Source organism: Symsagittifera roscoffensis, chromosome 5, assembly GCF_963678635.1.
Source record: "Symsagittifera roscoffensis chromosome 5, txSymRosc1.1, whole genome shotgun sequence".
NCBI lineage: Eukaryota > Metazoa > Xenacoelomorpha > Acoela > Convolutidae > Symsagittifera > Symsagittifera roscoffensis.
In genome coordinates, this window is record NC_087066.1 from 5369370 (window position 1) to 5397288 (window position 27919).

General features: G+C 34.9%; 3 protein-coding genes across 3 annotated transcripts in view; all 3 read left to right on the plus strand.

Annotated features, from left to right (window-relative positions):
* Positions 1-27919, plus strand: part of LOC134845995 (ras-related protein Rab-43-like) — a 67767-nt gene that overhangs the window by 10691 nt on the left and 29157 nt on the right. The window lies entirely within an intron of this gene.
* On the plus strand, positions 2797-4184 carry LOC134845894 (protein FRA10AC1-like). The gene has a single exon (XM_063863015.1). The coding sequence runs from the start codon at positions 2960-2962 to the stop codon at positions 3932-3934; it is 975 nt and encodes a 324-aa protein (XP_063719085.1). The 5' UTR covers positions 2797-2959; the 3' UTR covers positions 3935-4184.
* On the plus strand, positions 25666-27236 carry LOC134845614 (U3 small nucleolar RNA-associated protein 15 homolog). Its single transcript, XM_063862600.1, has one exon. It carries the CDS (start codon positions 25676-25678, stop codon positions 27233-27235), a length of 1560 nt encoding a protein of 519 aa, XP_063718670.1. The 5' UTR covers positions 25666-25675; the 3' UTR covers position 27236.

Here is a 27919-nt window from a genome sequence, read left to right on the forward strand (position 1 = left end):
TTCCGTGTGTGGCGCCAGTTACCACAGTCTCCGGAAACTATACAGCATACGTTTCTACCTTGATTTTGAAAATAGAAATATGTTGGCAAGAATGCTAGTCTTAAGTCGATTAGACTACTGCAATAGCTTGTACTCGAGCTTACCAAATTATCTGCTCTACAAGTTGCAAAAAGTCCAAAATAGTGCCTGCAGATTTGTTTTCGGTTTGAAGAAGTCAACGAGTATTACTCCTTACCTACATGATCTACATTGGTTGCCCATAAAATCTCGAGTGATTTTTTAAAGTCTTGACAATCGTACACAAATGCATTTTCAATCCTCAAATCGTTCCGTCTTATCTGAGTAAATATTTTTCACTACAAAAAAGTTCCTCCCGTTTAGTGAAAGGACCATGGTCATTAAGAAACCACTGGCTCACACGAACTATGGAAAAGGACGTTTAGATTTGCTGCCGCACACCATTGGAATAGTTTATCATGTAACCTTAAACTACCAAATGAAACTGAATTTCGTAAACAGTTGAAAACGTATTTGTTTAACCAGGTTTACTATGAGACTTGTTTCAGTTAAAGGTTGCTAAAATGACTGAAACTAGAAAGGTTGGAATTCAAAAGCTAAACGAAACCTTGCGTCTAAGAAATGTTCATGTTGAAACCAGGTTTCTCCCCAAAAGACGGCTAATATTGAGCTCTGATAAGATCAAGAGAGTGACATATGCTGTTTTGGAATCATCGCTAGTTTATGGGATTTTTCTGCCAGATTCCGTGACAGTTTCGTGCCCTGGTGGAACTTTCTCAACCCTTTGTAGCGATCAGGTTCTCAATGATATGAAAAACTTGGATGTACAAACAGTGCTCATAATGGGAGGAACAAACAACCTGTTTGACCGTTCAGGGCGCCAGTCATTGGGAGGGACTGAAGTAGCCGAGGAGATGGAGAGTGCTATTTTTAGACTCCTTGACTGCAATTTCGAATTTGGCGTTATGTCACTTATTAGCCGGGAAGGTGAACGCTCTCTTATCAGGAGAGTGAATAAATGCTACAGAAATCAAACGGCATGGTATAAAATCCCGCTCTTTAAAACTGTAAAGCTCAGCTATCGGAGGCATGTTTGCGCAGATGGACTTCACCCCACAGCAAATGGCTTGCGCGAACTTGCTAAGGACTTTTATGACGCCTTCAGAAGCATAGAAAATCCAATGGCTGTGAAACGAAGGCAAAGAGGGCGACGACGATGAAACGCCCAGCTCATTTTAGAGCGGCTCCGATTTTTAACCATCTTCAAAGAACATTTTCTGTTTAAATCCCAGCTCATTTTAGAGTGGGTACGGCTATCGACAGAAACGAACTCATCTTTAGCGGAGCGACTGATTATTTTTACGACAAAACTGGTTTTTAATTAAACTCAAACACCTTTGAATAATTCAAGAAATGGTGTCGAAATAACATATGTGATGATGATGATGATATTGCTAAGTCTTACCCGCACGAAGCGTATAGTGGTTACAAGTGTGGGATGCGTGACAAGTGAAGCTACTTTTGTCGGTCCGTGCCTGAAATGAAGTCTGCCGTGGAAAGCCTAGACTTATTACTGAAAGAAAAGTTAATACCGATTTTTATCGGTATCCCCGTGAGTGAGGAACTGAGGAAAATTGTTTCTCTACCCATCAGATTTGTAGTCTTGGTGTTCAGGCTGTTCGTGAGATGTGTTCTCGGCCACGTATCTTATGTACAGGCCACCAAACCGCTAGTGGACGCTATCATACTGCAAGAGCGTGAATCACCTCCACAAATGCGACACCAGCAGATTTCCGTGCTGCCCTTTGAAGATGAAAAGAAGTCCCTCTGCAAGCTCGAGTTTTGCGACGCTATTGATATTGTCTGTGAGCAATTTACTTAGGGTGTGTGTCTGGAGTTCCGTTTACAATTGATCACGCGATGGCATGTAAAACTGGTGGTTATGTTGCCTTCCGGCATGACAGCGTCCGCAATTTGTTAGCCACAAGGCTGCAAAAGGTTTGCCAGGATGTGCGCATTGAAACACATCTCAAGCCGGTGACTCGCGAACTTTTGGATGCAGCCTCCGCCAATAGGTTAGATGCCGCGAGACTAAGACATCAACGCTCGGCACTACTGGTCGTGGTGTACCATGACATTTTTCGACCTCCGTGTTTTTTTTTCATGCCAGCTGCAAGACCTATATCGGCACTCCGGTCAATAGGATATATGCAAATCACGAGGCTGAGAAACACTGGAGCTACAATGAACGGATCCTTCAAGTAGAGAGAGGTACTCTCACGCCTCTAGTCTTCAGTTAGGCTGGGGGTTGTGGGAATGAAGCTTATAATTTCATCAAGCGTTTGGCGTTCCTTGAGTCTGCGAAAACTGGCGAGGAGTACTCTTCTGTAATAAGAGAGATCTGTGAAGAGAAATAAGCTTCTCCTTGCCTCGTTCCGTCACGACCGCCCTGAGAGGATCCAGGAATGTCAGAGGTGTCCTCTAAGTTGTCCGCATGCAGCCGTTGTCGGCCGTCTTTTGCTCATGTCTCTATCAATTTGGATGTATATTTTTCTCTGTAGTTATGTTTGCTGTGGTGTTGTAAGCTTTTTTGTTAGTTTCTCTACAATTTCTGTGAGTTTACAATTTTTCGACTCCATTAACCTGAAGATGGACATAGTTATGAAAACGTTCAAATCCCTATTTCACTTTTTTTTCTTAACAAATTTTCGGCTTTTGAAGCACAAAAAATTTCGGTCCACTGTACTGGGAATGAATTTTTTTTCGGCTATCCGGGAAGGAATGTATTTTTTGACTATCCGGTCATTGGGATCTGTGACGTGCCACCGCTAGGAGACAAAAAGCCAGAAATTGTTTTTTAAGTTGACAATTAAGAGCAGCCGTCAGGGGGCATCTTTTTGTTACTTTTTTCCAGTAGTCTGTTGACTCTGTTCCAGAATTGATGGATTACAATTCAGAGTTTGACAGTGATGCCGAGGAAAGAAATCGTAAAAGAAGAAAGGTTATACAAAATGAAAAGAAACCAGTTGTTACTGATCATATTCCGTCACATTTTGTTTCTCGATCCGCTGGACATTCGAAAGCCCACCATAGCTCATCATATCTGGCATTTGACAAAGAGGAAGCTTCCAGGCATCGACAACAGTTTATCTCATTAAATGCTTTTGATCGACATAACAAGCTGGTGAATGATTATTTGAAGTTTTATGGCGGCAGAAAAGACGATCTAAAAAGAGACAATCGTTTCGACAAAACGGACTTAGACGTTATACGCGAGAATGTTAAGTTTGTGTACGATGAAGAAGATGAAGAGTCAGAGCTTACAGATTGGAATCAACGGGTTGCAAAAAGGTACTGGGACAAACTGTACAAAGAATATGCTATTGGTGATTTGACCTATTTTAAAACAGGTCAAATTGGTATGCGATGGAGAACCGAGAAGGAAGTCGTCTCGGGTAAAGGCCAATTCGTCTGTGGTAATAAATTTTGCCAAGAGAGTGAAGGACTGTGTTCTTGGGAGATCAATTTTTCTTACAGAGAAGGCGATGAAAAGAAAAATACATTGGTGAAAATAAGGCTCTGTCCCGATTGCTCTTTCAAACTAAACTACAAGAAACAACATAAACCATCGAAGAAGCGGAAATTAGATAAAGTAAATTTTCCCGAAGAGTTTAAGAATAAAAAGCAAAAAGATAAGAAGAAGAAAAAACAAAAAGTATGCTCGGAGCAGAACCGAGAAGCTAGTAGCAAAACACCTGAGTCTGATCTGGGCTCCCCAGAAAATAATGTCTTTGAAAAAGAACCAGTTGAACCAAACATCTGGGTTAAAAAAGCAGAAGAGAAAAAATCTCTAGACGAAGAAGGAAATAACATAGATGACGATATCGATAGCTATTTTTTGGACATACTTTCGTAGCAACGTGTTTTTGTCGAACAGAGCTGTAAGTTGAATTTATGAGAAGGGCACTAACTTTCGGAAGCTAGCCATTGCAGAGTTAAATGTGTGGTTACTTCACACGAAAAGGTCAACAGAGAAGATGGAAGTTCCTGGAGTAGAAAATCTGAATGACTAATTGAAATTCATGGACGATTGCATTGAACATTTTTAGCTTAGCAAGCTGAAGTTTGTGAGTCGTCTGTATCCAAAAGTTTATAATGAAATAAATTTCAAAATCTTCCATCTATCTATCTATACATCTATCTATCTATAGATTATTTAAAAGGCGTTTGACTTGACACATTCAAGAATTCCCTTGGTGACAAGTTACATGTTTAAACGGTGCCAAAATATTGCAACGTTTAATATGTTTCATTGATTTCAACGTTTTGAGTTCAACGTTTAAGATCATCTACTATTTTAACTATACACCTGTTGAAGCGTGAATGATTCAACTATACATTTTTTTCATTATTTCATAATGCAAGATTTTAAAGCTTTTCGTTTCAGTCTTTAGTTGACAAAATGGAAATTCGCAACCCTGTGGGGGTGTGATATCATGGTACAACTAGGGTTTGGAAGTCTGGCCTTCAAATATTAATGCTCAAATCTTCTTAGTTTCCGAGATATGGCGTTTTTTATCATTTTTTCCCCCCAAAAAATAACTAACTAAATTTAAAAATGTCAACACTATATTTGGTTGATGTCTGAGTATTCCGGTTTTGCGAATCTGGCTTGGCCTCAAAATATTAGTGCTCAAAACCTTATGGGTTTCCGAGATCTGGCGTTTTTTACGATTATTTCATTTTTTTTTTCAAATCTTCGAAAACTTTCACTTCAGATAGAAAAAACCGGATAAAATTTGAAATTCTTAACCCTAGGGTGGAAAGCTATCAGGGTATTTTCAAGAATTGCAAATCTGATCTACAAATATTACTGCTCAAATCCATGTGGTTTTCGAGATTTTATATTTTTTTCTCATTTTTCCAAAATTTATGAAATAAAACGAGCAGAACTTTGAATTCAAAAAATTAGATTACCATCAGAATAAATTCACGGGTTACACTTCTGCCCTCAGAGTACGACTTCTCAATTCCTTTTGCTTTGCAAGATATGACGTTTTTATAATGTTTCAAAAACTTTGATTTGAATACAAGCTACTGAATTTGAACTCAACACTATGGTGGGGTGCTCTCAGGGTGCACCATTGGTTTGCAAATCTGGCCTGCGTTCATAACTGCTCAAGTCTTTTTGTTTTTCGACATATGGTGTTTCTGATTATTTTTTCAGTTTTTTCATAAAAGTTAGATATGAAATTTAACTGAAAGTTAAAATGGTAGTTAAAATGAAAGTTAAAATGGTATAAAACATTCAAAAAATTACTTCGTAAACTTTTCACGCATATTTAGTAGTGTCGTATTGGAACTCCTAGACATTTCAAATTTGGGTTTAATCTGAACTTTTCAGTTTGAGATAGTACTTTTTTCAAATTACAGAAAGTGCACTTGAATGCTCTCGGCTTTTACGGGTCCTTTTTAGTTAATTTTTTTTTCGTACCTGGTGAAGCTCATTACTTTGGAGATTTGACCATTTTGGTTTAAAAAATATCCTAAAAGTTGGTTTTATATACCTTTTAATTAATGCATTAGAAAACCTTGATAGTTGAGCCCAATTTATTAATATGTGAATTCGATTTCCACCTGGTATTTCAAAACCTGAAAAATATCTTTCATCTTTTTTACTTTCCGTGTTTTTTGCTCAATTTTTTGCCTCGGTATTTGCAATGCGTCAATATTAAGGTTTCTGCTGTAGAAGTTTTGTCCATTGTTTCTATAATTCAGCTTTTGATTCAGACACCATTTGATTCAGAAAATCTGAATGACTAATTGAACTTCATGAACGATTGCCTTGAACATTTTTAGCTTAGCAAGCTGAAGTTTGTGAGTCGTCTGTATCCAAAAGTTTATAATGAAATAAATTTCAAAATCTTCCATCTATCTATCTATACATCTATCTTTCTATAGATTATTTAAAAGGCGTTTGACTTGACACATTCAAGAATTCCCTTGGTGACAAGTTACATGTTTAAACGGTGCCAAAATATTGCAACGCTTAATATGTTTCATTGATTTCAACGTTTAAGATCATCTACTATTTTAACTAAACACCTGTTGAAGCGTGAATGATTCAACTATACATTTTTTTCATTATTTCATAATGCAAGGTTTTCAAGCTTTTCGTTTCAGTCTTTAGTTGACAAAATGGAAATTCGCAACCCTGTGGGGGTGTGCTATCATGGTACAACTAGGGTTTGCAAGTCTGGCCTTCAAATATTAATGCTCAAATCTTTTTAGTTTCCGAGATATGGCGTTTTTTATCATTTTTTCCCCCCAAAAAATAACTAACTAAATTTAAAAATGTCAACACTATATTTGGTTGATGTCTGAGTATTCCGGTTTTGCGAATCTGGCTTGGCCTCAAAATATTAGTGCTCAAAACCTTATGGGTTTCCGAGATCTGGCGTTTTTTACGATTATTTCATTTTTTTTTTCAAATCTTCGAAAACTTTCACTTCAGATAGAAAAAACCGGATAAAATTTGAAATTCTTAACCCTAGGGTGGAAAGCTATCAGGGTATTTTCAAGAATTGCAAATCTGATCTACAAATATTACTGCTCAAATCCATGTGGTTTTCGAGATTTTATATTTTTTTCTCATTTTTCCAAAATTTATGAAATAAAACGAGCAGAACTTTGAATTCAAAAAATTAGATTACCATCAGAATAAATTCACGGGTTACACTTCTGCCCTCAGAGTACGACTTCTCAATTCCTTTTGCTTTGCAAGATATGACGTTTTTATAATGTTTCAAAAACTTTGATTTGAATACAAGCTACTGAATTTGAACTCAACACTATGGTGGGGTGCTCTCAGGGTGCACCATTGGTTTGCAAATCTGGCCTGCGTTCATAACTGCTCAAGTCTTTTTGTTTTTCGACATATGGTGTTTCTGATTATTTTTTCAGTTTTTTCATAAAAGTTAGATATGAAATTTAACTGAAAGTTAAAATGGTATATTTTACCATTTTTTCTTCAAAAAAACATTCAAAAAATTACTTCGTAAACTTTTCACGCATATTTAGTAGTGTCGTATTGGAACTCCTAGACATTTCAAATTTGGGTTTAATCTGAACTTTTCAGTTTGAGATAGTACTTTTTTCAAATTACAGAAAGTGCACTTGAATGCTCTCGGCTTTTACGGGTCCTTTTTAGTTAATTTTTTTTTCGTACCTGGTGAAGCTCATTACTTTGGAGATTTGACCATTTTGGTTTAAAAAATATCCTAAAAGTTGGTTTTATATACCTTTTAATTAATGCATTAGAAAACCTTGATAGTTGAGCCCAATTTATTAATATGTGAATTCGATTTCCACCTGGTATTTCAAAACCTGAAAAATATCTTTCATCTTTTTTACTTTCCGTGTTTTTTGCTCAATTTTTTGCCTCGGTATTTGCAATGCGTCAATATTGAGGTTTCTGCTGTAGAAGTTTTGTCCATTGTTTCTATAATTCAGCTTTTGATTCAGACACCATTTGATTCAGAAAATCTGAATGACTAATTGAACTTCATGAACGATTGCCTTGAACATTTTTAGCTTAGCAAGCTGAAGTTTGTGAGTCGTCTGTATCCAAAAGTTTATAATGAAATAAATTTCAAAATCTTCCATCTATCTATCTATACATCTATCTTTCTATAGATTATTTAAAAGGCGTTTGACTTGACACATTCAAGAATTCCCTTGGTGACAAGTTACATGTTTAAACGGTGCCAAAATATTGCAACGCTTAATATGTTTCATTGATTTCAACGTTTAAGATCATCTACTATTTTAACTAAACACCTGTTGAAGCGTGAATGATTCAACTATACATTTTTTTCATTATTTCATAATGCAAGGTTTTCAAGCTTTTCGTTTCAGTCTTTAGTTGACAAAATGGAAATTCGCAACCCTGTGGGGGTGTGCTATCATGGTACAACTAGGGTTTGCAAGTCTGGCCTCCAAATATTAATGCTCAAATCTTTTTAGTTTCCGAGATATGGCGTTTTTTATCATTTTTTCCCCAAAAAATAACTAACTAAATTTAAAAATGTCAACACTATATTTGGTTGATGTCTGAGTATTCCGGTTTTGCGAATCTGGCTTGGCCTCAAAATATTAGTGCTCAAAACCTTATGGGTTTCCGAGATCTGGCGTTTTTTACGATTGTTTCATTTTTTTTTCAAATCTTCGAAAAGTTTCAACTCAGATAGAAAAAACCGGATAAAATTTGAAATTCTTAACCCCAGGGTGGAAAGCTATCAGGGTATTTTCAAGAATTGCAAATCTGATCTACAAAAATTACTGCTCAAATCCATGTGGTTTTCGAGATTTTTTATTTTTTTCTCATTTTTTGCAAAATTTATGAAATAAAGCGAGCAGAACTTTGAATTCAAAAAATCAGATTACCATCAGAATAAATTCACGGATTACACTTCTGCCCTCAGAGTACGACTTCTCAATTCCTTTTGCTTTGCAAGATATGACGTTTCTTATAATGTTTCAAAAACTTTGATTTGAATACAAGCAACTGAATTTGAACTCAACACTATGGTGGGGTGCTCTCAGGGTGCACCATTGGTTTGCAAGTCTGGCCTGCGTTCATAACTGCTCAAGTCTTTTTGTTTTTCGACATATGGTGTTTATGAGTGTTTATGATTATTTTTTCAGTTTTTTCATAAAAGTTAGATATGAAATTTAACTGAAAGTTAAAATGGTATATTTTACCATTTTTTCTTCAAAAAAACATTCAAAAAATTACTTCGTAAACTTTTCAGGCATATTTAGTAGTGTCGTATTGGAACTCCTAGACATTTCAAATTTGGGTTTAATCTGAACTTTTCAGTTTGAGATAGTACTTTTTTCAAATTATAGAAAGTGCACTAAAAGTTGATTTTATATACCTTTTAATTAATTCATTAGAAAACTTTGATAGTTGAGCCCAATTTATTAATGTGTGAATTCAATTTCCACCTGGTATTTCAAAACCTGAAAAATATCTTTCATCTTTTTTACTTTCCGTGTTTTTTGCTCAAATTTTTTGCCTCGGTATTTGCAATGCGTCAATATTAAGGTTTCTGCTGTAGAAGTTTTGTCTATGTTTCTATAATTCAGCTTTTGATTCAGACACCATTTGATTCAGAAAATCTGAATGACTAATTGAACTTCATGAACGATTGCATTTAACATTTGTAGCTTAGCAAGCTGAAGTTTGCGATTAACCTGTATGCAAAAATTTATTATGTTATAAATTTTACAGTCTTCTATCTTTCTATCTATACATCCATTTATCTATCTTCTATCTCTATAGATCATTTAAAAGGCGTTTCACTTAACACATAATCAAGAATTCCCTTGGTGACATATTACATGTTTAAACGGTGCCAAAATATTGCAACATTTAATGTTTCTTTAATTCGAACGTTTTGAGTCCAACGTTTAAGATCATCTACTATTTTAACTGTACATCTGTTGAAGCGTCAAAGCTTCAACTACACATTTTTTTCATTATTTCACAATGCAAGATTTCAAAGCTTTTCGTTTCAGTCTTTAGTTGACAAAATGGAAATTCGCAACCCTGTGGGGGTGTGCTATCATGGTACACTCAGGGTTTGCAAGGTTGGTCTCCAAATATTACTGCTCAAATCTTTTTAGGTTCCGAGATTGGCGTTTTTTTATAATTTTTTCCCAAAAACTTTGATTTAGAAAAAAAAACTAACTAAATTTAAATGCAAGCTTTTAAAGCTTTTCGTTTCGGTCTTTATTTGACAAATTAGAAATTCGCAACCATGTGGGGATGTGCTAACATGGTACAACCAGGATTTGCAAGTCTGGCCTTCAAATTTTACTGCTCAAATCTTTTTAGTTTCCGAGATATGGCGTTTTTTGTCATTTTTTGCCAAAAACTTTGATTTAGAAAAAAAACCAACTAAATTTAAATGCAAGCTTTTGAAGCTTTTCGTTTCGGTCTTTATTTGACAAATTAGAAATTCGCAACCATGTGGGGGTGTGCTAACATGGTACAACCAGGATTTGCAAGTCTGGCCTCCAAATTTTACTGCTCAAATCTTTTTAGTTTCCGAGATATGGCGTTTTTTGTCATTTTTTCCCAAAAACTTTGGTTTAGAAAAAAAAATAACTAACTAACTTTAAAAATGTTAACCCTGTAATTGGTTCATGTCTGAGTATTCAGGTTTTGCGAATCTGGCTTGGCCTCGAAAAATAAGTTCTCAAAACCTTATTGGTTTCCGAGATCTGGCGTTTTTTATGATTTTTTCATTTTTTTTTCAAATCTTCGAAAACTCAGATCGAAAAAACCGGATAAAATTTGAATTTCTTAACCCTAAAGTGGAGAGCTATCAGGGTACACCCAAGAATTGCAAATGTGATTTACAAATATTACTGCTCAAATTCATGTAGTTCTCGATATTTTTTGAAAAAAATTTTCATTTCGAAAATTTTTGAATTAAAACCTAGAAGAACTTTGAATTCTCATCCCTATGCTAGGATGCTTTCATAGAACATATATGGGGTTGTACAGACTATTGGGTTGCTCTCCTCCAAATAACTGCTCAAATCCTTTTGGATTTCGATATACAGCGGTTTTTTGACGTTTTTTTCAAATATCAAAAAATCAGATTACTATCAGAATAAATTCACGGGTTACAATTCTGCCCTCAGAGTTCGACTGCTCAATTCCTTCTGGTTTGCAAGATATGACGTTTTTTATAATACTTCAAAAACTTTGATTTGAATATAATCAACTGAATTTGAACTGAACACTATGGTGGGTGCTCTCAGGGTGCACCATTGGGTTTTAAATCTGGCCTGCGTTCATTGCTGCTCAAATCTTTATTTTTCGACATGGCGTTTATGATTATTTTCTCAGTTTTTTCATAAAAACTAGATGTGAAATTTAACTGAAAGTTAAAATGGTATATTTTATCATTTTTGTTCAAAAAAACATTAAAAAAATTACTTCTCAAACTTTTCATGCATATTTATAGTGTTGTATTGGAACTAGAGGTTGCAAATTTGAGATAGATTTTTTTTTCAAATTATAGAAAGTGCACTTGAATGCTTTCGGCTTTTACGGGTCCTTTTTAGTTATTTTTTTTTCGTACCTGGTAAAGCTCATTACTTTGGAGATTTGACCATTTTGGTAAAAAATAACCTAAAAGTTGATTTTATAAACCTTTTCAGATTTCAGGGGCGCGTGAAAACGGGCTGCATAGTTCCACGACGTTCTCGCAATGAGATTTCGTTTGGTTGTAATTGTAGTAACTTTTACAATGAAGGGAATCTAATTTGCAAACAATTTATTATTTTAGTGTTAATGTGTTAATTTGTTATCTTTCGAAACCTGGTATTTCAAAACCTGAAAAATATCTTTCATCTTTTTTACTTTCCGTGTTTTTTTTGCTAAGATTTTTTGCCTCGGTATTTGCAATGCGTCATTATTTAGGTTTCTGGTTTGGAAATTTTGTCCGACGTTTCCATAATTTAACAGTTTTTACTCAGAATTTTTAATATAACAAAAGCGTAACAAATATTAAGAGTAAAAACTGTTAAATTATGGAAACGTCGGACAAAATTTCCAAACCAGAAACCTAAATAATGACGCATTGCAAATACCGAGGCAAAAAATCTTAGCAAAAAAACACGGAAAGTAAAAAAGATGAAAGATATTTTTCAGGTTTTGAAATACCAGGTGGAAATCGAATTCACACATTAATAAATTGGGCTCAACTATCAAAGTTTTCTAATGAATTAATTAAAAGGTATATAAAATCAACTTTTAGTGCACTTTCTATAATTTGAAAAAAGTACTATCTCAAACTGAAAAGTTCAGATTAAACCCAAATTTGAAATGTCTAGGAGTTCCAATACGACACTACTAAATATGCGTGAAAAGTTTACGAAGTAATTTTTTGAATGTTTTTTTGAAGAAAAAATGGTAAAATATACCATTTTAACTTTCAGTTAAATTTCATATCTAACTTTTATGAAAAAACTGAAAAATAATCATAAACACTCATAAACACCATATGTCGAAAAACAAAAAGACTTGAGCAGTTATGAACGCAGGCCAGACTTGCAAACCAATGGTGCACCCTGAGAGCACCCCACCATAGTGTTGAGTTCAAATTCAGTTGCTTGTATTCAAATCAAAGTTTTTGAAACATTATAAGAAACGTCATATCTTGCAAAGCAAAAGGAATTGAGAAGTCGTACTCTGAGGGCAGAAGTGTAACCCGTGAATTTATTCTGATGGTAATCTGATTTTTTGAATTCAAAGTTCTGCTCGTTTTATTTCATAAATTTTGGAAAAATGAGAAAAAAAAAATCTCGAAAACCACATGGATTTGAGCAGTAATATTTGTAGATCAGATTTGCAATTCTTGAAAATACCCTGATAGCTTTCCACCCTAGGGTTAAGAATTTCAAATTTTATCCGGTTTTTTCTATTTGAGTTGAATGTTATCTTTTGTTATCGCTTTTGTTATATTAAAAATTCTGTTTCGCTAACTAGGGCGTACTTTTGCGTGATTTTTATTTCAGTATATGCATATAAGATAGCGTTCTTCTAAAATTGATCCCAATGATATTTAATAATGAGTGTTTTAGTTTTTGTTCCAGCTTTCGAAGAAAGTGGCGGAATATATGCGCTAGGTCTGGTTTTTTCCTTTCCTTCGGACAAATGACACATTGGGAAGATAAATTAAAGCTATTGCACTTACATCTCTCTCTCTCTCTCTCTCTCTCTCTCTCTCTCTCTGAAAAATTGAAAATTTTTCTCACACACTGCAATGATTTTGTAAAAAATGGGTGTTTGAAAATTAGCAATTTGGAATAAAGGAAGTGCTGGGTGTTTCGTTCTATAAGGGCGAGATAACTTTGCTCAGAAATCATTCCAAATTCAATTGACGCTAGCTTTTTGTCTTATCATTGCGTTGCTAGACGATATGAATTTGTTTTTGATCTAATGTTTGGTGGAATTTTAATCAAAATTTTTAATGAATTTTTTTGGATATTTTCTGTCAATATTTAGTACTTTGTGAAAATACACGAAAACTGTAGCTTCACTGGGTATTCTAGCTTCATCGGTGATACTTTCGCCTGTGTATTTTTATATGTATTGGAAGTGCAGCTTCTGCTCATTGTATTGATGGTGCGCAAGTGGCCGGAAACTCTGTTCCGGCTGTTTGCTACCTTACCCTACCCAAGGTTGAAGTTGGATATATCTTTGGTTCACATCCTAATCATTTGATTTTCAGATGAGTACGGGTTGAACAATTTTTGATTTGTGACGTTGCCATGGATTGTGATCAAACTCAACCCTGCTCGAGCAAAAGCGAGTCTTCAACAAACTGCGATGTTTGCACTATGCCTATTGAATGCGTGAAACTGAAATACAAGTGTTCGACTTGTGAACTGAAGTCGGATTCGTCAGAAGGTGTGAGCTCTTTTTTGTGTGAAATGTGTATCACATCTCATACAAGAAGAAAACACGAAGTTTTGGACTATAAACAAATGAAAGTTGTCGTGTGTGAACAACATTTTGTATGCTGCAATTCGTTTTGCAAAGATTGCGATCGGCTTATTTGCAGCATGTGTTTGCCTCAACATGCTATCGAAAAGCACACCGTTATGTTATTGGAACAGCGAGCAAATGAGATAAAACGAGACATTCACGACGCTATCAGTAAAGTTGATAAAGAATACAAAACAACTGTGAAAAATTCAGATGATGCTAGACTGGTTTGGGAACAAATGACAAAACTTCGTTCGGATCTGTCAGGTGAGCATGCTATCAAAGAGCAGGTGCTTCAAGTTTGTCGCGAAACTCTAGACGAGCTTGACCTAGAAATCAATAAAGCCTCAGAGTCTGCTATGACTGCCGAAACCAAGGCTTCCGAAGTCTTCAAAAATGTTGAAGGTATCCGAGATTCAATGGAGTCAAAGCAAAGCATAATGAGAGATTTATTGAGTCTTTCGGATGGATGTTTGGTGAAACAGTTCACTAAAGGTTGTCTCGACGTTGAAAAGCATCATGAGTTATGCCTGCTTCCCGGTTTTTCAGATGATGCCAGTAGCATGTTTACTACTCCTAAGCAAAATCTGAAGAAGTTAATTCGAGTAGCTCTTAATCATTTCATAACAGAAGTTTTTGGAACTATTGAGTCATTCCATAGCGAAGTTCCCGATTCCTGCAGCTTATTTGCATCATATAGAAACCAAAAAATATCGTTAGCGGCTTCTGATTCGCATTTATGCATTGCGCACTACATGGACGGTGATAGCGGGATTGAATTTGAGCTTTCTGATAAACAAGGCCGCAACACTTCTAAATGGGTTCCAAAAGTTGATAAGCAATGGTTTCGAGTGTTTTCCTGTTTTGGTGGGATTGTGTTTCAAATTGATCAAAAGGGATTTCGTGCTCTCAAGACTGTGATTGCATTTGTCGGAGTAACAGATCGATGGGAAATAAACGTTCAGAATTTACTGGGTTTCTTTTATCACAAAGGGAAGTTTCAGCACCATTGCTACACATTGGCGGCTTCAAATGATTGGATATGGAAATTTTCTGACTGCGCATATGGAGAATGCCATCTACGCAAACCATCAAATTTTTTTGTTTATTCTACGACGTTGAATTTGCTGTCTTGGGCCTGGTCTTCAGGGTCGAGCACGTTCTGTATTTACTTAAAAGGCAAAAAATTCGAAGGTGGCGATTTACAGCTGGGCAATTTTGATGCATCGAAAATTCAAATTCTGACGAATATTCGTGTTACTTTTGAGTCGTTACACGACAAAATTGTTGTCATAGCCTATTCTATAATGGAAAATGAATGTGAATTTGTATATCAGGCATACAACACAGAAGCGCGATATAAGCAAGTTGGACAAACCCACTTCAAATCAGTTGCCATAAAAGGAGTTGATAGTATCCAGTTCTTCAACTCTGATTGCTATTTCGCCACAAAAGAAGGATTAATACTGCGCCTTGGCAGCTTCTTTAGTGAATTGTAGTTCCAATGCTGGAGCAGTTAACAAGTATTTTTTATTTGCATACATACCTTTTTTTGACTGTAAAAAATTCTGTAAAAATTTCGAAAACCACCTGCAAGTTTTGAGTAAATTGCATAACGTTTGAAATCTCCTTAGCTAATTTGCTATTAGTGCTGGCAACTTAGTTTCAAGAGTTATTGTAAAAATCTATCTATCTATCTATCTATTATTTAATTGGCCTTCACGTGACACATGTTTAAGAAGTCCCTATGTTGACGTGTTTAAGAAGTCCCTATTTTTGCATGTTTAAATTTTCAGCGTATTATTTTTTGCATATTTAACGAAAATTTTTTTGCACATTTAAGCTATACCATAGGTTAAAATGCTTAAGAAATTTCATTTGGCTCATGTTTAAGTCTGTTGGTCTGTTAATAGGCCAAAAAATTGCAAGATTTGAAAATTTTTTATATACATACGTTCTATATATTCCTATATAGTGGGGTGCTGTTAAGTACATTTAGGGGCTGCAAATCTGGCGTTCAAGTATGACTGCTCAATCCTTATATTGTTCGAGATATGGCGCTTTTATGAATTTTTAATTTTTTTTTTCAAAAAAACCTTGAAAAAAACCCAACCGAACTTGAATTTTGAACCCTATAGTGGGGTGCTATCAGGGTATAATCAGGGGTTGCAAATCTGGCGTCCAAGTATGACTGCTCAAATCCTTTTATTTTTCGAGATATGGCGTTTTTATGTTTTTTTTAGTTTTTTTTTTTCAAAAAATTTAGATATTAAAAAACTAACCGAACTTCAATTTCTCAACCCTTTAGTGAGGTGCTGTCAGGGTACATTCAGAGGTTGCAAATCTGGCGTCCAAGTGTGACTGCTCAAATCTTTCTGGTTTTCGAGAAATTGCCTTTTTTTATGATTTTTTCTTTTTTTTTGAAAAAACTTAGATATAAAAGAAATTAATCGAACTTCAATTTCTCAACCCTATAGTGGGGTGCTGTCAGGGTAGATTCAGAAGTTGCAAATCTGAAGTCCAAATATGACTGCTCAAATCTTCTTGGTTTTCGAGGTATGGCGTTTTTTATGATTTTTTCATGTTTTTTTTTTCAAAAAAATTTAGATATAAAAAATTAGATACAAAAAACTAACCGAGCTTGTTTTTCTCAACCCTATCGTGGGGTGCTCTCAGGGTTTATTCAGGAGTTGCAAATCTGGCGTCTAAGTGTGACTGCTCAAATTCTTTTGGTTTTCGAGAAATTGCGTTTTTTGTGATTTTTTCATTTCTTTCTCAAAAATCTTAGATATAAAAAAAATTAATCGAACATCAATTTCTCAACCCTATAGTGGGGTGCTGTCAGGGTTCATTTAGAAGTTGCAAATCTGGAGTCCAAATATGACTGCTCAATTCCTTTTGGTTTTCGGGATATGGCGTTTTTTATGATTTTTTCATGTTTTTTTTTTCAAAAATGTTAGATATAAATTTTTTTTAGCGAACATCAATTTCTCAACCGTATAGTGGCGTGCTGTCAGGGTACATTCAGGGGTTGCAAATCTGGAGTCTAAGTATAACTGCTCAAATCCTTTTGGTTCTCGAGAAATGGTGTCTTTATGATTTTTTTATTTTTTTTTTCAAAAATCTTAGATATAAAAAAAATTAACCGAACTTCAATTTCTCTATTTTATCGTGGGTTGCTGTCAGGGTACATTCAGGGGTTGAAAATCTGGAGTCTAAGTATAACTGCTCAAATCCTTTTGGTTCTCGAGAAATGGTGTTTTTATGATTTTTTTTAATTTTTTTTTTCAAAAATCTTAGATATAAAAAGAATTAACCGAACTTAAATTTCTCAACTTTATCGTGGGGTGCTGTCAGGGTACATTCAGGGGTTGCAAATCTGGAGCCCAAGTATGACTGCTCATATCCTTTTATTTCTCTAGAATTTTGGTTTGTCTGTTTTCTGAAGACTTGATTTTGTAGCACCGGAGGTGCGATTGACGCGCTAGTTATCATGTAAATGCATCGATTTAGAATTGAATTAGAATTGTAATTTAGTTACGTTCGAGTTTAGTAGTTTAGTAATGCTCATCTTCATATCGGCGAAGGTTTTGTGCAAATTGATGAAGGTAGCGTCTAAAGAATTGCCCCAGTGGAGTAGAAATTTGCATTGAGTTGAATCAACTGCTGCTATGCTGCTGGCATGCTCAATCAATTTCATGAAACTTCAAATTTAACTTCTGGGATCAATGTTTGTATTGGAAACTTAATTAAACTGAGTTTTTTGTCGGCTTCATAATTTTCGTCCTAACTTTTGTCGGCTTCCTTGCCGGATGTATTAAATTTGTAAATAATCTATCTATCTATCTATCTATCTTTTAATAGGCGTTTCATGTGGCACATGTTTAAGAAGTCCCTATTTTGACATGTTTGAGAGAACTCTATCTCAACCTTATAGTGGGGTGCTGTCAGGGTTTATTCAGGAGTTCCAAATCTGGCGTTCAAGTGTGACTGCTCAGATTCTTTTGGTTTTCGAGAAGTTGCGTTTTTTGTGATTTTTTCATTTTTTTCAAAAATCTTAGATATAAAAAAAAATTTAACGAACATCAATTTCTCAACCCTATAGTGGGGTGCTGTCAAGGTAATATCAAGGGTGGCAAATCTGGAGTCACCGTATGACTGCTCAAATCCTTTTGGTTTTCGAGAAATTGCGTTTTCTATGATTTTTTTTGTTTTTTTGATCAAAAAACAGATATACAAAAATAATTTATCGTGGGTTGCTGTCAGGGTACATTCAGGGGTTGCAAATCTTGAGTCTAAGTATAACTGCTCAAATCCTTTTAGTTCTCGAGAAATGGTGTCTTTATGATTTTTTTTTTTTTTTCAAAAATCTTAGATATAAAAAGATTTAACCGAACTTCAATTTCTCAACTTTATCGTGGGGTGCTGTCAGGGTACAATCAGGGGTTGCAAATCTGGAGTCCAAGTATGACTGCTCAAATCCTTTTATTTCTCTAGAATTTTGGTTTGTCTGTTTTCTGAAGACTTGATTTTGTAGCACCGGAGGTGCGATTGACGCGCTAGTTATCATTTAAATGCATCGATTTAGAATTGAATTAGAATTGTAATTTAGTTACGTTCGAGTTTAGTAGTTTAGTAATGCTCATCTTCATATCGGCGAAGGTTTTGTGCAAATTGATGAAGGTAGCGTCTAAAGAATTGCCCCAGTGGAGTAGAAATTTGCATTGAGTTGAATCAATTGCTGCTATGCTGCTGGCATGCTCAATCAATTTCATGAAACTTCAAATTTAACTTCTGGGATCAATGTTTGTATTGGAAACTGAATTAAACTGAGTTTTTTGTCGGCTTCATAAATTTCGTCCTAACTTTTGTCGGCTTCCTTGCCGGATGTATTAAATTTGTAAATAATCTATCTATCTATCTATCTATCTATCTTTTAATAGGCGTTTCATGTGGCACATGTTTAAGAAGTCCCTATTTTGACATGTTTGAGAGAACTCTATCTCAACCTTATAGTGGGTGCTGTCAGGGTTTATTCAGGAGTTCCAAATCTGGCGTTCAAGTGTGACTGCTCAAATTCTTTTGGTTTTCGAGAAGTTGCGTTTTTTGTGATTTTTTCATTTTTTTCAAAAATCTTAGATATAAAAAAAAATTTAACGAACATCAATTTCTCAACCCTATAGTGGGGTGCTGTCAAGGTAATATCAAGGGTGGCAAATCTGGAGTCACCGTATGACTGCTCAAATCCTTTTGGTTTTCGAGAAATTGCGTTTTCTATGATTTATTTTTGTTTTTTTTTGATCAAAAAACAGATATAAAAAAATAATTTTATCGTGGGTTGCTGTCAGGGTACATTCAGGGGTTGCAAATCTTGAGTCTAAGTATAACTGCTCAAATCCTTTTAGTTCTCGAGAAATGGTGTCTTTATGATTTTTTTTATTTTTTTTTTTTTTCAAAAATCTTAGATATAAAAAGAATTAACCGAACTTCAATTTCTCAACTTTATCGTGGGGTGCTGTCAGGGTACAATCAGGGGTTGCAAATCTGGAGTCCAAGTATGACTGCTCAAATCCTTTTATTTCTCTAGAATTTTGGTTTGTCTGTTTTCTGAAGACTTGATTTTGTAGCACCGGAGGTGCGATTGACGCGCTAGTTATCATTTAAATGCATCGATTTAGAATTGAATTAGAATTGTAATTTAGTTACGTTCGAGTTTAGTAGTTTAGTAATGCTCATCTTCATATCGGCGAAGGTTTTGTGCAAATTGATGAAGGTAGCGTCTAAAGAATTGCCCCAGTGGAGTAGAAATTTGCATTGAGTTGAATCAATTGCTGCTATGCTGCTGGCATGCTCAATCAATTTCATGAAACTTCAAATTTAACTTCTGGGATCAATGTTTGTATTGGAAACTGAATTAAACTGAGTTTTTTGTCGGCTTCATAAATTTCGTCCTAACTTTTGTCGGCTTCCTTGCCGGATGTATTAAATTTGTAAATAATCTATCTATCTATCTATCTATCTTTTAATAGGCGTTTCATGTGGCACATGTTTAAGAAGTCCCTATTTTGACATGTTTGAGAGAACTCTATCTCAACCTTATAGTGGGTGCTGTCAGGGTTTATTCAGGAGTTCCAAATCTGGCGTTCAAGTGTGACTGCTCAAATTCTTTTGGTTTTCGAGAAGTTGCGTTTTTTGTGATTTTTTCATTTTTTTCAAAAATCTTAGATATAAAAAAAAATTCAACGAACATCAATTTCTCAACCCTATAGTGGGGTGCTGTCAAGGTAATATCAAGGGTGGCAAATCTGGAGTCACCGTATGACTGCTCAAATCCTTTCGGTTTTCGAGAAATTGCGTTTTCTATGATTTATTTTTGTTTTTTTTTTATCAAAAAGCAGATATAAAAAATTAACTTTATCGTGGGTTGCTGTCAGGGTACATTCAGGGGTTGCAAATCTGGAGTCTAAGTATAACTGCTCAAATCCTTTTAGTTCTCGAGAAATGGTGTCTTTATGATTTTTTTTTATTTTTTATTTCAAAAATCGTAGATAAAAAAAAATTAAACGAACTTCAATTTCTCAACACTTTACTGGAGTGCTGTCAAGGTACAATTAGAGGTTGCAAATCTGAAGTCCGAGTTTGACCGCTCAAATCCTTTTGGTTTTCGAGATATGGCGTTTCTTATGATTTTTTCATGTTTTTTTTTTCAAAAAAATTTAGATATAAAAAATTAGATAATAAAACTAACCGTGTTAAATTTTCTCAACCCTATAGTGGGGTGCTGTCAGGGTACATTCAGAAGTTGCAAATCTGGCGTTTAAGTGTGACTGCTCAAATCCTTTTGGTTTTCGAGAAATTGCGTTTTCTATGATTTTGTTTTGTTTTTTTTTAATCAAAAAACAGATATAAAAAAATAACTTTATCGTGGGTTGCTGTCAGGGTACATTCAGGGGTTGCAAATCTGGAGTCCAAGTATAACTGCTCAAATCCTTTTGGTTCTCGAGAAATGGTGTTTTTATTATTTTTTTTTCAAAAATCGCAGTTATAAAAAAAATAAACAAACTTCAATTTCTCAACACTGTAGTGGAGTGCTGTCGAGGTACAATTAGAGGTTGCAAATCTGAAGTCCGAGTATGATTGCTCAAATCCTTTTGGTTTTCGAGATATGGCGTTTTTTATAATTTTTTCATGTTTTTTTAAAAAAATTTATATATAAAAAAACTTAGATACAAAAAACTATAACTTCAATTTCTCAATTTATAGTGGGATGCTGTCAGGGTATAATCAGAAGTTGCAAATTTGGCGTTCAATGGTGACTGCTCAAACTCTTTTGGTTTTCGTTTTGCGTTTTTTGTGATTTTTTAGTTTTTTTTCCAAAAAGTTTAGATATTAAAAAACTAACCGAACTTGAATTTACTGTCAGGGTACATTCAAAAGTTGCAAATCTGGATTCCAACTATGACTGCTCGAATCCTTTTGGTTTTCGAGATATGACGTTTTCTATGACTTTTTCTTGTTTTTTTTTCAAAAAAATTTAGATATAAAAAAATTAGATACAAAAAACTAACCGAGGTTGAGTTTCTCAACCCTATAGTGGGGTGCTGTCAAGGTGTATTCAGGAGTTGTAAATCTGGCGTTCAAGAGTGACTGCTCAAATTTTTTTGGTTTTCGAGAGGTTGCGTTTTTTGTAATTTTTTCATTTTTTTTCAAAAATCTTAGATATAAAAAAAATTAAACGAACATCAATTTCTGAACCCTATCATGGCGTGCTGTCAGGGTAAATTAAGGTGTTGCAAATCTGGAGTCTAAGTATAACTGCTCAAATCCTTTTGGTTCTCGAAAAATGGTGTCTTTAAGATTTTTTTTATTATTTTTTTCAAAAACCTTGATATAAAAAAAATTAACCGAACTTCAATTTCTCAATTTTATTGTGGGGTGCTGTCAGGGTTTATTCAGGGGTTGCAAATCTGGAGTCTAAGTATAACTGCTCAAATCCTTTTGGTTCTCGAGAAATGGTGTTTTTATGATTTTTTTTATTATTATTTTTTCGAAAATCGTAGATATAAAAAAATTAAACGAACTTCAATTTCTCAACCCTATAGTGGGATGCTGTCAAAGTATAATCAGAAGTTGCAAATTTGGCGTTCAAATGTGACTGCTCATTTTCGTTTGGTTTTCGAGAAATTGCGTTTTTTGTGATTTTTTAGTTTTTTTTTCCGAAAAATTTAGATATTAAAAAACTAACCGAACTTGAATTTCCCCACCCTGTAGTGGGGTGCTGTCAGGGTACATTCAGAAGTTGCAAAACTGGAGCTTAACTATGACCGCTCAAATCTTTTTGGTTTTCGAGAAATTGCGTTTTCTATGATTTTTTTTTGTTTTTTTGATCAAAAAACAGATATAAAAAAATAACTTTATCGTGGGTTGCTGTCAGGGTGCATTCAGGGGTTGCAAATCTTGAGTCTAAGCTTAACTGCTCAAATCCTTTTAGTTCTCGAGAAATGGTGTCTTTATGATTTTTTTTTTTTTTTTCAAAAATCTTAGATATAAAAAGAATTAACCGAACTTCAATTTCTCAACTTTATCGTGGGGTGCTGTCAGGGTACAATCAGGGGTTGCAAATCTGGAGTCCAAGTATGACTGCTCAAATCCTTTTATTTCTCTAGAATTTTGGTTTGTCTGTTTTCTGAAGACTTGATTTTGTAGCACCGGAGGTGCGATTGACGCGCTAGTTATCATTTAAATGCATCGATTTAGAATTGAATTAGAATTGTAATTTAGTTACGTTCGAGTTTAGTAGTTTAGTAATGCTCATCTTCATATCGGCGAAGGTTTTGTGCAAATTGATGAAGGTAGCGTCTAAAGAATTGCCCCAGTGGAGTAGAAATTTGCATTGAGTTGAATCAATTGCTGCTATGCTGCTGGCATGCTCAATCAATTTCATGAAACTTCAAATTTAACTTCTGGGATCAATGTTTGTATTGGAAACTGAATTAAACTGAGTTTTTTGTCGGCTTCATAAATTTCGTCCTAACTTTTGTCGGCTTCCTTGCCGGATGTATTAAATTTGTAAATAATCTATCTATCTATCTATCTTTTAATAGGCGTTTCATGTGGCACATGTTTAAGAAGTCCCTATTTTGACATGTTTGAGACAACTCTATCTTTGCTTGTTTTAACTTTTTCAACGTTTTGTTTTTGCATGTTTAACGAACGTGTTTTTTCACGTTGAAGCTATATCGTGTCCAAGTATGACTGCTCAAATCTTAATGGTTTTCGAGATAAGGCGTTTTTATATGATTTTTCATTTTGTTTTCAAAAAACTTAGATATAAAAAAAAACTAATCGGACTTGAATTTCTCAACCCTATATTGGGGTCCTGTCAGGGTACACTCAAGGGTTGCAAATCTAGCGTCGAAGTGTGACTGCTCAAATCTTTAAGGTTTTCGAGATATGGCGTTTTTTTTTTTTAATTTTTCATTTTTTTCAAAAAACTTTGGTATAAAAAACCTAACCGAGTGTGAACTGCTCAACCCTATAATGGGTAAGTATCAGGGTACACTCAAGGGTTGCAAATCTAGCGTACAAGTGTGACTGCTCAAATCCTTATGGTTTTTTTCTGATTTTTTTTTTTTCAAAAAACTTAGATATAAAAAAAACTAATCGAACTTGAATTTCTTCACCCTATACTGAAGTGCTATCAGGGTACAATCAGGGGTTGCAAATCTAGCGACCAAGTGGGACTGCTCAAATCCTTATGGTGCTCGAAATATGGCGTTTTTTATGATTTTATTTTCAAAAAAACTTAGATATAGAAAAAACTAATCGAACTTGAATTTCTCAACCCTATAGTGGTGTGCTATCAGAGTACATTCAGAGGTTTCATCTCTTCCCTACAAATGTGACTGCTCAAATTCTTTCGGTTTCCGAGATGTGGCATTACACATTCGGCGTTGCACTGATAGGTGCGAGTTATGCGCTAGTTTTTCTAAAATGCTTGATTTATAATAAATTCAAATGTAAGGTTAGGTTTTCGGTTCAATCGAATTAATCTGATGTGGGAAACACCCCTGCAACTAGACCCAATGTGTTATAATTTGCCCAATGAAACTTTTTCGAGAGTTATTTTTATAGAAGCGGTGTCTCCCTAATATTTTGTAAGAAAAATGTTAGATTTATAATAAATTCAAATGTAAGATAAGGTTTTCGGTTCAATCGAATTAATCTGATGTGGGAAACACCCCTGCAACTAGACCCAATGTGTTATAATTTGCCCAATGAAACTTTTTCGAGAGTTATTTTTATAGAAGCGGTGTCTCCCTAATATTTTGTAAGAAAAATGTTAGGTCTTTGGGAAGATTTCAATTTATAATAAGTTTTCACCTTTCTCTTTTATTTTAGTAGAGAAACAACGAAGGTTTTGGCAAAGTCCATCTTTTGAATGTCCTTTTTCATCACACATCAGTTTCGACAAACGAAAATTGAAGTTCTTGTTTTTTTTCAACATTTTTGATTTTTTTGTTTTGTTTTTGTATTGTATTGTTTATTTTGTTTATTTTTTGTTTTGTTTTTGTATGGAATCGCAAGTGGTGCGAAGCTCCGCTTCGCTTCTGTATATGAATTTAAGCCGTATTTCAGGTGACAATGGATCTCTAATTTTATGATAGATACTCTCGGAGGTTTTTTTGTCAAAATATGGCAAGTTTCCCGACTTCTGCGCTACAATTCAGCGCAGAGTAGCCAATTAATATTGCTGGTGGCGCGAGGCTTGTGTTTGTGCATTGCGCAATTCATAGATTTTGATGACATAGATATTATTTTTCAGCTCAGTGATCAACTAGGCCAAGATTGTACAGCGTGTTTTCAAGACTTCTTTAAACCTCTCTCATTTACAAATATTTGGGTAATTGAAGTTATTCATTAGTTGGATATTTTTTGTTCATTAGTTGGATCACGCATGCTTTCGCGGTTGATCAAATTGTCACTGCAATTTGTGCTCACCAAGCCATTAAAGTGTTGATTTACTACAACCCGATAAAATAAAACAAACGGAATTTTTTAACTTTTTTCTCAAATTTGGTAGTATTTGGCCAAAAAATGAAGAAGAGAAAAATAGTTTGGATTTTCAGCAGGTTGTTTATGGAGCGCGACTAATTAATCAAAGTTTCGTAGCGCTCAGATAATCATTCCAAATTGAATTGAGGCAAGCTTATTGGTCTTATTAATTTCTGTACCAAACTCAAATTTGGTATAGTTAATTAAACTCGGACTTGAAATGCACATATCTGCTGTTCCCTACTTCAGTTCTTGGTGTTCCGACCGGTCTCGATTCAAACCTCGAGAAACTATGCATTAGGGTCGGTTTTCTATTTTTATCTTCTATCTATCTAATATATCTTAATTAGTTGGCGGTTCAGTTGACACAGTTTAAGATGACTGATAGTGTTCCCCAAATTTTCGCTATCCGATTCGCTTAGTTTCAAAGTTCCATAGCTGGAATAGCTTGGATAGAGAAACTTAAATTTTTCGCGAACCGGTTTAGACAGAAATAATTCAAAAAGTTTCGCAGCTTCATAGCTTGCTTAAGAATAACTTGATTTTGCGCTGACTCAATGCAAATAAGCTTGTCGCTCAATGAAATAAGGTGAAACCTGACAAAGTTTTTTTGCTTAATAACTAGCATATTTTTTTTTGCAAAACTGTTCGATCTATGAAATTTTTCAAATGAATTGCTCCAATAGAAAAAAATTTCGCTATTCGATTCTTTTCATCACTGGAATATTTCAAAACTTGAATGACTCCAAAATAAAAACTCACTATCCGCTATCCGATTCCCTTCATGAAATAACTTTACGATATGACTTAACTAGAAATTGATCGAAGTTTCATTGCTTGATCACATTAACAACTATTTTTTTTGAGATCCGATTGATTATTGGAGAAGGGCTTGCTAGGTTAATAATCATTAGCCGATATTTCTTCTTCGATGAAACTTTTGTTCTGAAATACTTCGCAATGTTTTGTGACAAAATTTCAAGCGAAAATTTCTGTTTCACTATGTTTTTTTCTTCAGAAATTTGTTTTGTTATGTTCAAGCGAGTGAACACTGATTTCATAGCCACTCCTGTGGATGAAATTTCCGATGAGTGTCGCTTCTGGAACCAATATCGCCATCCACTCAATTTGAAGCTCCTCTCCAGAGTACAGTCAATTAAGTTTAAAAATCTGACCTCACATTCGTTTCTCTGCGCAAATTCAAACAAACTCGAGTATTTCGAGTCTCGAAATGGACAAACAACAGCGTTCGGGTTCCAAGAAAAAGTGATTTGCTGTGATATTCGCAAAGATGACGCCATGTTTTCGGGAGGCGACGACAAAGGTTTCATTCGTGTTTTCGGAGCCAATCAAAAGAAACCATTACGAAAAATCAAAGCACACGACCTGGTTGTAAACGATATGAAGTTCACACAAAATAAAATTTCGTTAATTTCGTGTTCGACAGATTTGAAAGCGAAAGTTTTTGACATTGCAACAGGTGCTGTTACTTTTACATATGAGGGATTTAAAGATAAAGCGACGTGCTTAGATGTGAAACGAAACTCGATAGACTATACTTCTTTTATTTGCGGCTCTTATGAGAAAAGTGTTCGTATATTTGATACACGAGCTGATAATCCGGTGGTCGCTACTATAGACCACAAAGACGCTGTAGATACCGTGAAAACATTCGCCAATGGAACCCTTTTTGCGTCCGGCGGGGGAAGAGTTGTGAGCATCTGGGACATGAGAAAGAGTTCAGAACCTCTCAAAGTTTTAGCTGAGCATCATAAACATGTGATGGATCTGGCACTGAATTCAGACGAAACCAGACTTTTAAGTGCAGGCATTGACAGGCTGATCAAAATCTACGATACAGAATCGTTCCAATGTGTGCATACTTTAACATATCCGGCTCCGATCTTGGCTTTCGACCTCTCAAATGATGATAAGTTTTTGGCTGTTGGAATGTCGGATGAAAGCATTTCGGTCAAATTTAAAGTGGAACAAAAGTCCAAAGATTCTCATGAAAAAGTCAGTCATAGCCAGAGAAAAAGAAAAATAATGGATTCTTTAGCATCAGAATCTGAAGATGTGAGACTTGCAGTGCCTCACATTCAGCATGAGAAAAGACCTCATTTGACAAAAACTGAGAAGTTACTTAAAAGTTTTGATCATACTGGAGCTCTGAAAAAAGCACTGGAAACAGAATGCAGCCAAAACAACGAAACTCTATTTTCGATTTTGTTTGAGTTTGAACGTAGATGTGTTTTGGACACTGTCTTGAAAGGACTTGACCTACGAGATACGGTCAAGTTGATGCGATACATTCACGAGTCTTTATGCAACCCTCCAATGCTGCAGCTTTTGACTTCCACATATGGAAAGATGTTGGTGCTTCATGGAAACAACAAGGACTTTGTGACTCACCCTGAGATTAATAAGTACTTGAAGGGAAGTCTGCAAAAGGTGAAAAACAGACTAAAAGCATCAGATGAGATGATCAGTTTTGCATCTCAGTTTGAAATGCTGGAAAGTGCTATGTGCAATCACTACAAAGACTATGCTCCGAAGTGTTTGTTTTCTGAAAATAACAAAATTGAAAATTGATCTAAAAGTTTTTCGCGGCATATGAGATATCGTTTGGTAACAAAACAGTCTATTTTTTAAGAGCAAGCGCATTTTTCCTGACATCGAAGGCAGAGAACAACTGTTCCTGCAAATCAAGGTGCCAAAATGAGTCACGTGTAGTCAAATGATTTGAAAAGATCCGGAAATTATATGTGGCGAGAAACAACTACATTTTCTGGCCAACTTAAAACCGAATGATATAAAGAGTTTTTATAATTAACATTTTTTTGTTTGACTGTGTGTATGGTAAGTTTCAGTCTGCCTGTAAAGTAGATTATTTGTTGTATTAATTTACGATATTTTTTGTTCCTGCAGCAAAAATGAAACACACTTTGTGTTCTGGTACGTTTTAATTGACTATTTTTTTCACAGCAAAATCAGGTGCCTCAATTAAACGTCACAGGGGTTAGAATGATATATCTCACTGAAGGACTCAATCGATTACTAGATAAACTGTGACAAATAAGTTATTAGTCGTGAATTATTTTTTCGTTTTGATTTTTGACAGCTTTTGAACGTTCAAAACATCTAAAAAGGAGTCTTTTTGGTTTTTTAAAATCACATTTCCAAATATAAGTAGGTTGCCGCACTCGAGCAGCACAAAATATTTGTAGTTGGGTAGGGGTCCCTTTCGTATAAGTATTTCAGTCTTTTCTTTTTTGA

Excerpts from the sequence above, each read along its gene's own strand:
- LOC134845894 (XM_063863015.1), top strand. The coding sequence starts at position 2,960 with ATGGATTACAATTCAGAGTTTGACAGTGATGCCGAGGAAAGAAATCGT.
- LOC134845614 (XM_063862600.1), top strand. The coding sequence starts at position 25,676 with ATGTTCAAGCGAGTGAACACTGATTTCATAGCCACTCCTGTGGATGAA.